The following is a 15,509-nucleotide window of genomic DNA, read 5'->3' as shown; positions in this document are numbered from 1 at the left end:
GCCGATGGGGCGAGCGGGCTGTCGATCAGAGCGACTCCGGCAGCAGCGGATTCCAATTGGTCCAAAGACACATCGCTCACAGCGCACAGCGCCTGGCGCCGCCCGATTGGTGGCTCCTGTGCCCTGAGCCTGGCCTCCCCTTCAAACCCCCCTTGAAGGTCTCCGTCAGCGCGAGAGGTCCTCGCAAGCCCGCCCGTCCCTAGCGGCGATTGGGCGGCGGCGCTGCCTGTCGAGGCCAGCCGGCGCCGTTCCCCCCCCCGCTCGGCCAGCCCCGCCGCCTCCTCTCCCGGCCCGAGCCGGGCTGCCATAGGCCGCGCTGCTGTCACTCCGCTGCTGCCACTCCGCTGCTGCGCCCGCCTGACGCCGGCGCGGCCGCGTGGCCACCGGCGGGGGGGGGACGGGCGCGGAGCCGCGCGGCACCGCCGGGGGGCAGCCGCGGCGGGGCACGGGGCCGCGGCTGGGACACGGGAAGCGTTGTGGGGAGGGTGAGCGTGGGGACGCGGGGCCAGGCCGCCGGGGGTCCCGGGCAGCCCGTCGTGGTGGGAGATGCCGCGGGTGGGAGACGCCGCGGCTGCTCTGTGGGAGTCCCTCCTGACCCAGGCTGCGCTGAGGTTCGATGCTGCGAACGGTCGCTGCGGACAAGCGTCTGCCGCGCTGGAGGGGAGCAGGCAGGTCCTGCTTCCTCTGCCCCTCGCCGTGCCCGAGCAGGCAGGTCCTGCTTCCTCTGCCCCTCGCTGTGCCCGAGCAGGCAGGTCCTGCTTCCTCCGCCCCTCGCCGTGCCCGAGCAGGCAGGTCCTGCTTCCTCCGCCCCTCGCCGTGCCCGGCGCCCCGGCTGCCGTCCCTAATTCACGGAGATGTTGACCTCTGGTCCTTGGCGATGCATCAGCTCAGACTGGAGGGAGGAGAGGGAGGCAAGACCGGCAACACTGAGCCCTCGCTCCCTGCACCGAGCTGCTCGGTCCCTGCTCGGTATAGCCTTGGCTCAGGCCTGCTGCATCTCCCCCGTGCAAGCATCCCCGGGGATGGCTGTGAAGGAGCACAGCAGGCAGGACCTCACTTACCTCCTCGCCATTGCATCCCCCCACCTTCTGCTTCCTAGGCTGTCTCCCCTCTGCCTCCCTGCAGGCTGTGTTGGGCAGGAGGCTGTCCAGCCAGCTCAAGTCATGCAGGGAGAAGATGCACTCCAGCCCCTTCCGGATCCCCACCAGGGCCAGCAGCTGGGGCCAGGGCAAACCACGGATCAGCATCACTCAGTGCTTGGGAATGGAGGCCGGGGAGCAGGCAACGTAATCCTTGTCATGTCCCCTCCGTCCCTCCAGCACATGCCAGGGAGTGGCCCTGCAGGAGCTCCACCAGACCCTGAGGGTCTGAGCATGTACCACCCCTCCCCAGGGCAGTGCATGTGTCCCTTGACACATGAGCCGGTGATGCTCAGGGCACCTGTGAGCTTCACCCACCCTGGCACCAAAGCTGTGCCACCCCTTTAAAGGTGATGTCATACCATCACTGGGAAAAGAATGGCTGCCACACTGGACTTGATAACCCAGAGCAGAGCCAGGCAGAGCAGCTGGATGAAGGTGAAGAGGTGCACTTTGTGCAGGGGCACGTAGCGAAGGTAGGAGAGGTCTGGCTGGTGCTTGGCCGGCATCAGGAGCAGCCGCAAGCGGTCCGTGAGCTGTGGCAAGAGGATGGACACTTAGCCAGCACCTCCCTGGTGGGACTGGGCCTGGCAGCATGGCTTCTTGCCATCCAGCTCTCCTGCCCTCTGTGCTGGCCAGCAGTGTGATGCCTGAGCAGGTGAATTCGCCTGCAAGACAAAGGATGCTGGCACCAGCACCGCTGCAGGCCTGGGGAACAGCTCTGCCTGCAGCTCCCACTTGAGGATGGGAGCAACTTTGGGTTATTCAGGGGTCCCTTCACCTCTTCCAAACCATGTGATCCACCAGTGCACCATCTTCCTCTGCCCCTACAGGGGGTAGAATCCCTCTGGCCTATTTCCTGGGCCTGATGATGTGCCAGACCACTCATGGGCCAGCTGAAACCCAGGCTGTGCTCTCAGCTGGTGCTGAGCAAAGGTCCTGCCCCCCAAAACAGCTCTGACCATCAGCCCCTTCTCACCTGGATGCTGTTGAGTGCTGCCACCCCCATGTGCAGGAAGACTCCATAGAGCACTGGCATTGGGATGTGCTGCAAGACACCAGGGTGAGGCTCAGCAGGAGGCCATTCCCAAGGGCCCTGCACCCTCTGGGTGTCCTCTGTCTGGAGGCCTGCACACGTTGCCGTGGCCTCTGCTGCCTTCATTTTCACTGCCCAGGTCGTGTTGTGGCTTTGGCATGCCTTATGCCTTCAAGGGCCAGATGTGCTCCCAGCTACCTGCTCATGCTGGGACGCTGCAGTCTCCAGAGAGGGGGAAAAGGCTCTGAGTTCCTTGCCCTCTTTTGCAGCACATGATGCCCCCCCTGCCCCCCGGTCTGCATTGATACTGGGGGTTGCCTCGGCCCAGGTGCGGGACCTCGCAGCCAGCCTTGCCGGGCCCCTGTTCTCCGAGTGCCCTCTAGGTGGCGTCCCATCCCCCGGCGCCTCCAGCGTGCCGCAGCCTGGCCACTGTGCGAGCCTGCTGATCGATCCCACTGTCCGTGCTGGCGATGAAGATGCTGAACAGTATTGATCCCAGCAAGGGCCCTTGAGGGACACCACCCGTTCCTGGTTTGCGCTTGGACATGGAGCTGCCGACTGTACCCCTTGCAACGTGGTGATCCGGCTGCCTAACAGCCTGCTCAGCAAGCCCAACAGCCTGCTCAGCAAGCCCAGATCCTTCCAGTGTGGAGGTCAGCATCTTATGGGGCACTGTAGCAAAGGCTTTACGAGGTCAGTCTCACCTGGACCCCCACCTGCCCCCCCAAGATTCCTGTGGCTGCGATTCAGTGGGGTGACCTCTGCCTAAGGCAGCAGCAGCAGCAAGGGAGAGCCAGCACCAGCCAGGCTCAGGCTCCCATGTGGTGGTGTGGAGGGTAGTAGTGAGGTGTGCTTGGGGTCCCCAGGGGTCCCCAGTGACCACAGCCGGCTGGGCAGCTGACAGCTGCTGTGCCAACCGTCCTTCAGCGCTCCACCCAAAGCCTTTGCCCAGCCTCTTCCCAAACAGCTCCCTGCCTGTCCACCAGGCTTCCCAGGACAGAGTGCTGGGAGGAGGGACAGCCTGTCCAGGGACCCCACAGCCTTTCAGGGTACAGAGACCAAAGCCAGCAGCCAGGCTCCCTACCTTGAGGACAGGTGCCATGAAGACAGAGACTCCCATCAGGGTGAAGACAGTCAGGCCAGTCAGCCTCTGCTCCCTGTGGGCAGCAGCCCCCTTGTGAGCCCACAGCCCCCGTCTGTCCCACCCGTCCCCAGGAGCTCTGCTTGTTTCAGCTTTGATGTCCACGGGGACCGGTGGCGTCCCCAGGGAGACAGAAGCATCCCCAGAGCCAGGATCCCCAGCCAGCATGGGCACATCCCTGTCCCTTGGCTCCACAGCCAGGGGTAGGGAGCCCCTCAGAGCAGAGTCCAAGCTTCTTGGGTACCTGATGCCCAGGAACTCGGGCTGCTCGCCGGGAGCTGCGGCCATGCTCTCCTTCCTCAGGCTTTCCATGTGTGCCAGGGAGATGACAGTGGCTGAGACATACCAAGGGAGGCCGGTGGCAGAGGTGACAGCCATCAGGAGGGAGACACAGAGGAAGTCCAGGTGAAAGCCTGCTCCTTTCTGCAGTGGGAGAGGCAGCAGGGCTGGGGGCAAGCTGCCTCCTTGCAGCATCAGAGGGGTGGCAGTGAGCTCTGCCCTCCTGGCTGGCAGGTCCAGGACAATGCCTCTCTCCTGGCTCCCCTGCTGGCCCGTGGGGTCCGGCTGGGGGCTGCACTGACCTGCAGCTTGTACTCCCTGCGGTTCAGGATGACAGCTGTGATCTGCTGGTCCATGAAGATGAGGATGGTGGCGAGGATGGCAGGCACCACAGACACCAGGCAGACCCACCAGGGGTTGGCTCCGAAGGGGGAGACGAGCCAGCCGCGCGCCGGGTTCGTGGGCTGCAGAGAGCAGAAGGGTTGCAGCAGCTACCACCTGCTGAGGGGTCTGTGGCACAGCCAGGTGATGGGACCAGCCCTGTGCCCAGGCAGGAGCCCTGCAGGCACCCAGGGGTGCTCCATTTGGGCAGGGGGAGAGCATCCTGTCTCAGCCTGGGGGTGATCCTGAGTAGTGTGACCCACCAAGCACCCACAAGGACACCCCAGCTGTTGTGGAGCCAGGAGGTGGGGATGTGCCCCTGGGAGCGGGTAGAAGAGGTGACAGTGGGCATCGATGATGGCAAGCTGGAAGGGGTGGCAGCAAGCATGGGCTGCTCTGAGGTGCTGCCAGCCCTGCTCCACACCCAGGGTGGGGAGCCAAAGCCCAGACTTGAACCTGTGGCTCTCCCTGCAGCATGAGCTGTACCGTGACGTGGTTAGCCTGGGACTGGGCCAAGGTGTTCGCAGAGCCTGGCCTCAGCTGCTGGTCAACCCCCACACAGCCCACAGCCCACAGGCCTGGAGCCAGCAGGAGGAGGGACAGCAGGGGCATGGCAAGAGGGTCACTGCTGGGGACCCTGACCCACCAGCACCTTGAGCTCGCTGGGGATGAGGAGCTTGGGTGTCTGCAGGCCCAGGGCAGCATCGACAGCACAGGAGGTGAGGATGGCCACGACGATGGCGAAGTCGCTCAGCAGCTTCCGCACCTGCGGGGGGAGAGGGCTTGGCCCGGGCTGCCTGGGCTGGGGGCTGCCCCAGGAGCTCTCCTGGGCCGCGGCTCCTGGAGCTGGCCCCACGCTGCCAGGGCAGGCGGCCAGCCGAAGGGCTCTCACCCCTGCAGGGAAGTAGCGGCTGCGCCGGAAGAGCTTGAGCAGGGTGCAGGAGAGGAAGGTGCCCCCAAACAGCAGGAAGGAGAAGAGGGTGACGTCAGGCACGTACTGGCAGCTGGTCCCCAGGAGGTGCCCACCTCGATCCAAGCACTGGGTCCGGCTCAGGGCAGCAGGAGGCTGTGAGGACAGGGCAGGGGGTGAGGCAGTGTCACACACAGGCGCCTCAGGCCCATGCCCTTCCCTGGCTTGCAGCAGGAGCTGTACCTGCTGGAGGTCCAGGGGTGAGGGCAGCAGCGTTCCGTTCCCTGCAGGGCTGTGACCTGCAAGGTGATGCAGGTTAGGAGGCTGCCAGCACCACGGGGATGCTCCACTGGCGTGGCTGGCACCGCACTGCCATTCCCATGGCTCCCCAGGGTCTCCCTGAGGCCTCATGTACGGAGCCCCATGGGACCCTTGAGGGCCTGGCACCACCCAGGGACACCCCTGGAAAGGGACTGACAGCAGCAGCAGCCACTCAGACACCATTAGCCCAACCTGTGCCCAGCACTGCTGCTTTTGCTGCACCATGTCCCATTTGCAGGAGCAGTGTGGGCACATCCTCAGGCCCCAGGAAACAACCCCTGAGTTACAGACCAAGCTAGAAATGCTCCTGGCACTGTCCTCTCTGGTGCCTGGGCAGTGCTGGGAATCAGGGATGGGTGGATGGATGGATAGATGGGTGGATGGATGGATGAGTGGATGAGTGGATGGATGGGTGGATGGATGGATGGATAGATGAGTGGATGGGTGGATGGATGGATGGATGGATGGATGGATGGGTGGATGGATGGATGGATGGGTGGATAGATGAGTGGATGGGTGGATGGATGGATGGATGGATGGATGGATGGGTGGATGGATGGATGGATGGGTGGATGGATGAATGGATGGATGAATGGGGGAGGGAGTAGAGGAAGGTGCTGGTGTGGTCAGGGAGGTGAGGGCAGTATGGAGGAGTCTCCTCCCTCCAGCACATCCCCTCATCTAGCTGGGTGGCAGGGTCTCGGCAGGGTCCCAGGGCAGCAGCCTCCTGCTCCACACCAGCCCTGCAGCCGCTTGGGCTCACCGGGGCTGGACAAGTTGCAGCTGCAGCTGTAGGAGGTGACGTTGTCCAGCCGGTACTGCCAGTTGATGGGGAAGGTGTCTGCCAGGCTCAGCATCTTCTTCAGAGAGTCACAGATGAAGATCAGGCTGATGAGGGCGCAGAAGCCCTCCTCGGTGAAGCGGGTGAAGTACCGCACCAGGCGGCTGGCCTCGGTGGCCACCAGGACCACGCCGAAGAAGGCCACCCAGAGCCCGATCCAGAGGCGAAACTCCAGGTAGTCCAGGTCGTGGTCACTGGTGGGAAGGGTAACCCAAAGCCCCACCAGTGACACCCACCTGGCACAGCGGTGGCCCGTGCACCAGCCCGGGGACGGCAGCCAAGGGACGGCAGCCAAGGGACGGCAGCCCGGGGGATGGCAGTCAGGGGGACGGCAGCCCGGGGACGGCAGTCAGGGGGACGGCAGTCAGGGGGATGGCAGCCGGGGGGACGGCAGCCCGGGGGATGGCAGCCGGGGGGGCGGCAGCCAGGGGACGGCAGCCAGGGGGATGGCAGTCAGGGGGACGGCAGCCCGGGGACGGCAGTCAGGGGGATGGCAGCCGGGGGGACGGCAGCCAAGGGACGGCAGCCAAGGGACGGCAGCCCGGGGGATGGCAGTCAGGGGGACGGCAGCCCGGGGACGGCAGTCAGGGGGACGGCAGTCAGGGGACGGCAGCCAGGGGATGGCAGTCAGGGTACGGCAGTCAGGGGGACGGCAGTCAGGGGGACGGCAGGCCGGGTGACGGCAGCCAGGGGATGGCAGTCAGGGGACGGCAGTCAGGGGGACGGCAGCCAGGGGATGGCAGTCAGGGGACTGCAGTCAGGAGACGGCAGCCCGGGGGACGGCAGCCAGGGGGACGGCAGCCCGGGGGGGATGGCAGCCCGGGGGACTGCAGCCCGGGGGACGGCAGCCTGGGGACGGCAGCCAGGGGATGGCAGTCAGGGGGACGGCAGCCCGGGGGACGGCAGCCAGGGGGACGGCAGCCTGGGGGATGGCAGCCGGGGGGACGGCAGCCCGGGGGACGGCAGTCAGGGGGACGGCAGCCAGGGGGACGGCAGTCAGGGGACAGCAGCCAGGGGGACGGCAGCCAGGGGGACGGCAGTCAGGGGACAGCAGCCAGGGGGACGGCAGCCAGGGGGACGGCAGCCCGGGGGCTGTGCCTGGCAGGTGACTTACCGGCTGAAGGAGAAGAGGAGGCGCTCGAAGACCAGCACGGGGCCGGTGCTGCTCAGGATGGTCAGAGGCTGCCCAGAAAAGAGGCAGAAGATGGAGCCGGCAACGGCTGTGCCAAGGAAGCTCTCCATCACTCCCTGAAAGGCAGGGGGAAGGTGCCAGGCAGCAGGTGCATGGCAGAGGCAGGGCTGCCAGGCCTGTCTCCCACAGTGGCAGCTGCAGATAGCTGCCTACATCCCTGTGTTCAGGGCACAGGTCAGTGCTTGGAGGCCACAGAGGCCAGGGAAGGAGGAGGATTTGGGGTGGCCCCATGGGCTGGGGCTGGTATGGGGCAATCTGCATCGGTACCAACCTGCATGTTGGCAGTGGCATCCCCCAGCATGCCCCCAAAGGTGATGGCATTGGTGACTGTTGCCAGGTAGATGTAGAGCACTGCTGAGAGGCACTGGGGGTGCAGGGCATCAGAGAAGTCGCTGCTGTACCATGGCAGCTTCCTCTGGATGTCTCTCCACAGGCCCCCAAACAGCCTGGGGCAGCAAAGGGAGATGCAGAGCAGGTCCCAGGGGTCCATCACCCTCTGAGAGAGCAAGGCAGGGGACCACCCCTCCTCCAGGAGACACCATCCCAGAGTGGCTTGGATGTGGTGGGGGAGAGCCAGTGTCCTGTCCCAGACCTGGCATCCCACTGCACCTCCCACCACCCTCTCCTCCCAGTCACCCACCTGCCTGTCCTCTCCAGCTCATCCCCAGAGTGTGAGTGCCCCAGGCTGGCTCTGCCTGCAGCTGCTGCCACGTCCCCATTGCTGTGGGGCTTCCAGTCTGAAACAGTGGCCCTGTGGCAGAGCAGAGCCTGAGACAACAGGCTTCAGAATGGAGCCCTCAGTAACCAGCTGTGTCTAGGGGGACAGGGAGGGTAGAGGGGGTGACAGGGGTGCGAGCAAGGCTGGGAGGACCTCGATAATGAGAGAGAGGAGGAAGATCAGGAGGAGCAGGAGAGATGGGGCATTAGTCTAGATGATCTTGAAAGGTCCCTTCCTCCCTCAGCAAGCCCTGAAGCCAGCCCTGGGAGGACTGATTTTGGTGGAGGAGCTGAGCAGAACCAGAGGTCTCTTGCTCAGGGGATGAGCTTCACATCCAAGTGTGTCCCCAGCAGCTCCTGTCTGAAGTGCACGAGCAGCAGCGGTGCTGCCCCTGCTCAGGTGGGACAGCAGAACTAGGAGCAGTGGAGGTGGAAGCTGTGGTCATCAGCCAGGGCTGCAGAGAGGCTTGGCTGGAGGACCCCACTGGCTAAGGCTGACTGCTGGATGACTCCATCCCCGTGGAGACAGAGATTTCAATGCTATAGGCAGAGGTCTTCACCTGGGACCCCGTGGAGGAGCTGGCAGAGCCTGCAGGTGGCCTCCCTCCAGCCTACCTGTGTGGAGGCAGGAGGCAGCTGGGTGGAGGAAGCTGAGCACTGTGATCCCATCTTCCAGGAGGAAGCACAGTCAGCTCATCCAGGAATGCTTCCATCCCTGCCACGAGGTCCTCTCTGCGCTCAGCCTGCCAGGCAGCCCTGCGGAAGCGCTGTGGGGAAGGCCAAGGCTCGGCTGCCCTGTCCCTGCAATCGCCACTGGGAGCCTTCCTCCCAGCCTGCAGCCTTCCTCCCAGCCTGCAGCCTTCTTCCCAGCCTGCAGCCTTCCTCCCAGCCTGCAGCCTTCTTCCCAGCCTGCAGCTTTCCTCCCAGCCTGCAGCCTTCTTCCCAGCCTGCAGCCTTCCTCCCAGCCTGCAGCCACCACCAAGATCCACTCCAGTGTCACAGGTCCACCTACACCCCACAGTCCCACCTACAGCCTGTGCTCCCATCCCAAACCTCTGACTTCTTATTCTCCCCCCATCCTCTGCTTCCTCACCTTCAGCCTGCAGAGGAGAGGGGCCCCAGTGCCCTCAGCCCGTGCCTCACCCCAGCTGCATCCCACCCATGGGAGCTGTACCAGGTTCACCTCATCTGTCAGCAGTGTGCCCATGGCTCTGCCAACCTCATGATAGGCTTTCACTTTGGTCTGGGGACCCAGCAGAATGAAGAGGAACCTGTGGGCAAGAGAGTGCATCCCCTGAGCAGCCCTCTCCACGCTGGAGGGGAGACTGTGGAGCTGCAGGGATGCTGGGCTGGCAGCCAGGCAGGCCCAAGGGCACTGCTAAGGAGTGGCCACCCTGCGGTGGGGGCTGAGAGCAGAGGACAAGGCACATCTACTGCCCACTTCGTGGAAGCCCCACAGAAGATCAAGGGACACCAGGACCCTGGCTGGATCACAGGGCCTGCAGAAACCCAGGCTGGGACTGGGAGCAAGAGCCAGGACAGAGCAGAGGTCCTCAGCAGGGGATGTCTGTGGGGGTGTGCCCTGGGGTGGGGACAGGCTCTGGGAAGGGGACAGGCTCTGGGATGGGGACAGGCTCTGGGAAGGGGACAGGCTCTGGGAGTGGGACAGGCTCTGGGAAGGGGACAGGCTTTGGGATGGGGACAGGCTTTGGGAAGGGGACAGGCTCTGGGAAGGGGACAGGCTCTGGGATGGGGACAGGCTCTGGGAAGGGGACAGGCTCTGGGATGGGGACAGGCTCTGACATGGGCACAGGCTCTGGGATGGGGACAGGCTCTGGGAAGGGGACAGGCTCTGGGAGTGGGACAGGCTCTGGGATGGGGACAGGCTCTGGGAAGGGGACAGGCTCTGGGATGGGGACAGGCTCTGGGAAGGGGACAGGCTCTGGGATCAGAGTCTTCAGTGGCTGTCTTTGGGCTCATGCCTATGGGGACGTTGCTCACAGGCAGGATGCAGGAATGTCAGCCCTGGGACAGAGAGCTCACAGCTGCACAGGCAGCAGGTCTGACAGGACTACAGAGACACAGGAGGAGATTGGAAACTCTGCCCAGAGTCCTTGAAGCAATATGGCTACAATCCCACACCTCAGAGGGTACTGCACCCAGCAGCTCCAGAGGCAGAGCCCATCCAGGTCCTGAACCAAGCCCTCCACTCCTTTGGGAAGCTGTCCAGAGCAGAGCAGCTCCAGGAGCAAACCTCCAGAGAGGGGGCAGGGAAACAGCCCAAGCAGTGCTGGAAGTGGCTCAACAGAGCTGGCTGCAGCCCTGATGTGGAGCATCAGTACTGGAGTCCTGCTCTGAGCCACCTGGGATTCCTTTCATCCGGGCACCTTCCTCGGTGGGAAACTTGGGCAGTCGGTGGTGTTCCCAGGGCACAGCCCAGGGTGGACAGCAAAGGGGATGGCACCGTGGGGAGGGGATGGCACCGTGGGGAGGGGATGGCACCATGGGGAGGGGGGTGGCACCGTGGGGAGGGGATGGCACCATGGAAAAGGATGGGTAGGGAGAAGCTCGCCTCCCCCTCCTGTGCAGGGAGGGTTGTTATGAGTCCCGTGAGACCCGCGGGGGCTCCCTGGCAGCCTGCCACCCATCTCCCACCGAGGGAGCAGCAGGTGGGTGATGTCCTGCTCCGCCCAGCCCTCGGAAGCTGAGCGCTCTGGGCAGAGTGACCAGGAGGTGGCAATGTCCCTCCTGATCCCCGCATGCCTCCTCCACACACTCCCTCGGGAAGCCTCACGCCGAGGGGGCACAGCGACCATTTTTGCTTACAGCTTCGCCTCGGCCACGAACGAACACCTCCTGCCCTGCTCCTCTCCCCCCGTGCCAACAGTGCTGCAAGAGCCACCCCACCACGCAGCAGAGCACCGCAGGGCAAGAGGCTCCTGCAGACCTTCCCAGCCACCAGCCCACAAGCTCCAGGCCAGGAAGGGAAAAGTTTCCAGTCCCTCCTAAGAAGGAAAGGGAATGCAAAGCCCAGGTGGGGACTACCCGGGGGATGTCCCCCGTGGCTGCCCAGCAGGTGCTCCGTGCTCAGCCCATCCCGGAATGCTCTTGAAACGCTGAGGAAAGTAGGAGGAGCAGCAGCACAGCAGGGTTCCAGGACTGCAGCTGGCACTGGATGCCACAGCCTTTACTTCTGGCAAGCAAAGCTGGTCCTGTGCAGCAGGGGGACAGCGACGCAAGGGGCTGCAGGCCGGCGGCCACGCTCCCTTTACCTGCTGGGGAGGGCGACCTCGGCCAGCGAGCCGAGGGCCACCCCTCTCCTGAGGCGGATGAAGGCTGTGAAGGGCTTCTCCAGGAAGTCAACTTCACCCACGGCAACGTGGGCTGCTTCAGTCCCCCGTGGGATCTTCTTCTGGAGTCGGTTTCTCAGCTGAAAGGGAAGGGGTGCAGCAGCTGTGCAGCGGGGGTGCAGCAAGGCTCCGAGCCCAGCTCCATCCTCCTGCCCTACCTGCTCCTCCAGAGGCGTTTCAGAGAGCTGGGCTCCAGGCTCAGGACAGCTTTGGGCCTTCCCTGCAGAGAATGGGAGCGAGCAGCACGATGCACCGGCAAGCAAACGGCCGCCGCGGGCGCTGCCCCGGGCCGGGGGCAGCAGAAGGATGCCCAGCAGCAGAAGGATGCCCAGCAGCAGAAGCATGCCCAGCAGCAGAAGGATGCCCAGCAGCAGAAGGATGCCCAGCAGCAGAAGGATGCCCAGCAGCAGAGCTGTGTCACCGCCCAGGGCTGGGTGCCCTGCCTACCTCGGCAGGGGGAGACACCGCACTCGGCAAGGAGCTGCAGCAGGGCTCTGCTGGGCTGGTGCCGCGGCTGGAGCAGCAGGAGGGCTGCCAGGCGCTGCCGTAGCTCGGGCTGCAGCCCCACTCCCTCGGGCTGCCCGGAAAGCAGCTGGTCTGCAACAGGGGTGGGCACAGCCCTGAGTTCCCAGGTTTGCTGCCCGGGGGGGTGACTGCCCAAGGAAAAGCCGCCTGGCTAGAGCAGCAAAGAGCTGCCCCAGGCACCCAGCCTGCATGCAGCTTTGCTTCTGTACAGGGACAGCATGGTGACCTGGTCCCTCTCTGCTGACCAGCCCACCCCAGGAGGTGATTTTTGCATTCCCTCCTACCAATTATGTCCTTGAAGCTTGATGCATCCAGGCCCAGGAGAACGGCTCCTTCCTGCAGGCACACCCTCAGCTGGAAGAGGCTGTGCAGCTGGAGGGCTGGGACGTGGGGTGCACTCCAACGCCCCCCACCATCCTCCACCTTCTCCTCAAACTTCATCCACCTGCCCAGGGAGAGGTGCTGGGTCAGCAGCAGGGCAGTCCTGTGCCCCATGCCAGGCAGCAGGAGCTGGAGCTTGGGTCCATCCACGATCTTGGCAGGGAGGGGCTTGGGAGGCTCAGGGACACCTTCAATGGGGCTCATGCAGCGGGGGCAGATGGGCAGCCTCACTGGGCATGTCCCTACTCCTGCTGACCCACATCTCACTCTGATCTCCTGACCAGAGCTCATGGCATCACCAAATCATCAGGGACCTTCACAGACCACCCAGTCTGACCCCCAGTGCCCTGCCCAGGGACATCTTCCACCAGCTCAGGCTGCTCAAAGCCCTCTCCAGCCTGACCTGGAGCAGAGGTGGAGCATCCACAGCTCTCCTGGGCAGCCTGTCCCAGTGTCTCACCACTGCCACTGTACAACATCTGTTCCTTGTGCCCAGCCCTGCCTTCTGCCACGTTGAAACTCTTGCCTCTTGTCCTGGCACTGCAGGCCCTGGCACAAAGTCTCTCTCCATCTTTCTTTAATAGGCTGAAATGCCTCAGCAAAGTCTCCCCTGGAGCCTGAAGGATCCCAACTCTCCCCATAGCAGAGCTCTCCCAGCCCTCGGACCACTTCAGTGCCCTCCTCTGGACCCACTCTCACAGGTCCAGCTCTGTCTTGTGCTGGACACCCCAGAGCTGGGCAGCATGCTCCTGGGGGTTCTCACCAGAGCAAAACAGAGGGGGACAATTCTCTCCCTTGTCTTGCTGGCCACAGTGCTGGTGCTTGGTCCAGCAGTCCACAGTGCTTGGCTTTCTGGGCTGTGAGTGCACACTGCTGGCTCATGTCCCATTTGCCACCCACCACTATCCCCTGTCCTGCTCCTGTGAGGTGGCTCAGCAGCAGAGCCCATGCCCCAGCAGAGCAGGCTCCTGCCAACAGGCAGCCAGGCCAGGGGCAAGAGGGCTGGGTGCTGGGGAAAGCTCTTAGAGCCACAGCACAGTGGCTTGGCTCCCCCTAGACTATTTGCCCCCTGAGGCAGATGCTTCACCCTCCCAGACCTCTGCAGCCCATGTTCCTGTGCCTGCTGAGCTGGGGAAGGGTGATGTGGGGCATGGAGACATCTTAGCTGTGCTCCTGCCCCACACCAGCACTCAGGTAGCCCTGGTTCCTCTCTGCTGGGCCTCATCCTTCCCCATGAACCTGCTCTGACCTACCTCCCCAGTCACCTCCTGAGACAGCTAGACCTGGGGAACAGCAAAGCATTGTCCCAGCCCTGGGGCAGCCACTGGAGCCTTGGACTGGCAGCAAAGGTGGGAGCAGAAGCCAGGAGCAGGTCACTGCATGTGCACTACCTGACCCCCTCTCCTCTCCCCTGAAGCAAGGCCCTGGGCAGGGGCAGTGTGGGCATCAGTGGGGGCAGAGGGCAGGAAGCAGCTCTGCTTCAGAGCTGAGGAACCACCAGGCGTGGGAACTGCCCTGGGCCCCATCAGAGCTGGGCTCTTGAAGGCTGGGCTTCCCAAGGCCTAGCCAGGCAGCTTGGCCATCATGGGCATGCCTACCTGGCTGTCTCTCTCCACTCCAGCCCTGCTGGGGTGCTGAGGAGCTGGTTGAGCTGGATGAAGAGCAGTGGGCAGATGGCATCCTGCTGTTCCTCCTGCTGCAAGGTGGCACTGGCTCTCCCAGATGCCAGGGCTGTGCTCGAAGGGAAGATGCTGCAGCCAAAAGCCTGGCAGGGAGCTTCAGGGTTGCTTCCCTCTGCTCTGGGCTGTGAGTGGGCATCTGCCACCTGGAGAGCCATACCAGCTGCTCCAGGCATGTGGGCTAGCATGGCCACCAGCAGCCACAGGTATTCCCTCTGTAGCTTCTGGCTCTGAGGGCATCACGCTCCTGCCAGACCTTATAAAAGCTGTGAACCAGTTTTAACTGCTCACAAACCAGTACCTGGCAGCCAAGCCCAAAACAACGACCTCAAAACACCGGGACCCTGCAGGCCCCCGTGTGGCCACCTCCTGCCAGCCACTGACCTGGGCCAGGGGCCACGGGACCCCCCCCGCCTCCTTCTAGTGACCCACAAGGACAAAGCTGCACTGCTGCTCTCAGGGCTGTGCTGTGTCCAGTTCTGGGCTCCTCAGGTTAGGAAGGACATTGAGATGCTGGAAGGTGTCCAGAGAAGGACAATGAGGCTGGGAGGAGTATGGAGCACAGCCCTGTGAGGAGAGGCTGAGGGAGCTGGGGTTGCTTAGCCTGGAGAGGAGGAGGCTCAGGGGAGACCTCATTGCTGTCTACAGCTACCTGAAGGGAGGTTGTAGCCAGGTGGGGGTTGGTCTCTTCTCCCAGGCAACCGGTGGCAGAACAAGAGGACATAGTCTCAAGCTGTGCCAGGGGAAGTTTAGGCTGGAGGTGAGGAGAAAGTTCTTCACTGAGAGAGTCATTGGCCAGGGGAATATACTGCCCAGGGAGGTGGTGGAGTCCCCATCCCTGGAGGTGCTCAGAAGAAGATTGGATGTGGCCCTTGGAGCCATGGCTCAGCTGTCAGGAGGTGTTGGGTGAGGGGTTGGACTTGATGATCTCTGAGGTCTTTCCCAACCTGGGTGATTCTGTGATGTCCCTGTGCCCACCCCGTGCTTCTCTGAGGGGACGGCAAAGGCCACCTCTGGTACCAGCCGCAGGGTGACGGTGCCCACGGCAGGAGGGGTGGCACAGCTCTTCCTGGTAAGAAGGGGATGTGAAGCTGCGTGCAGGGGAAGGATGTGTCGCTGCTGAGGAAATCCAGCGTGGGGCAAGAGCAGTCTGTGGGTGCAGGGCTCACGGCATGGTCACTCCTGCGTCAGGGCTGCAGCCGCCCCGGCGACGCGCAGACGTCGCAGCGCATGCAGCGAAGAAGGATGTGGGCACAGCTGCACCACCCTGCCGGGCATGCTGAGATGGCACAGCCTGCACGGCGCTGCCAGCAGAGAGCAGTGCCCTGTGCTTGCTCTGCCTGCAGCCTGCCTGCGGTCACTGTCGCCAGGCTGGGCTCTCCCAGCTCCACGCAAACAGGCAGCTGGGCTGTGTGCAGTGCAAACACGGCGGCAGGCAGCGCAAACACACGGCCAGCGCGGCTGGGCTGCGCTGGAGCCTGCTGGCCTGGGCAGGAGTCAGCCCCAGGGGCAGTCTGGCACAGGGCCAGGCACTACCAGGTAGAAAGCCACATCTTGGGGCAGTGCAGTGGGGTGCTGGTGCCTGCCACGCAGCAGGTGGGCCAGGAGCTGAGGCCA

General features: G+C 64.0%; 1 protein-coding gene across 1 annotated transcript; it reads right to left on the bottom strand.

Annotated features, from left to right (window-relative positions):
- Positions 1–165: 165 nt before the first annotated feature.
- Positions 166–15,066, bottom strand: SLC4A9 (solute carrier family 4 member 9). Its single transcript, XM_068168064.1, is given in 23 exon segments — positions 166–841; positions 928–1,217; positions 1,502–1,675; positions 2,119–2,187; positions 3,260–3,332; positions 3,561–3,739; positions 3,898–4,059; positions 4,629–4,742; positions 4,869–5,042; positions 5,130–5,185; positions 5,971–6,242; positions 7,163–7,296; positions 7,512–7,686; positions 7,881–7,961; positions 8,525–8,724; positions 9,141–9,228; positions 11,230–11,387; positions 11,466–11,527; positions 11,755–11,904; positions 12,117–12,277; positions 13,812–14,122; positions 14,871–14,961; positions 15,062–15,066. Coding segments are annotated over 23 exon segments (3,855 nt in total).
- Positions 15,067–15,509: the final 443 nt, after the last annotated feature.

The sequence above is a fragment of the Melanerpes formicivorus genome, unplaced genomic scaffold (assembly GCF_026170545.1).
Source record: "Melanerpes formicivorus ecotype bairdi unplaced genomic scaffold, bMelFor1.0.p_v2 SCAF_130, whole genome shotgun sequence".
NCBI lineage: Eukaryota > Metazoa > Chordata > Aves > Piciformes > Picidae > Melanerpes > Melanerpes formicivorus.
This window is presented reverse-complemented; position numbering and strand designations above follow the sequence as displayed.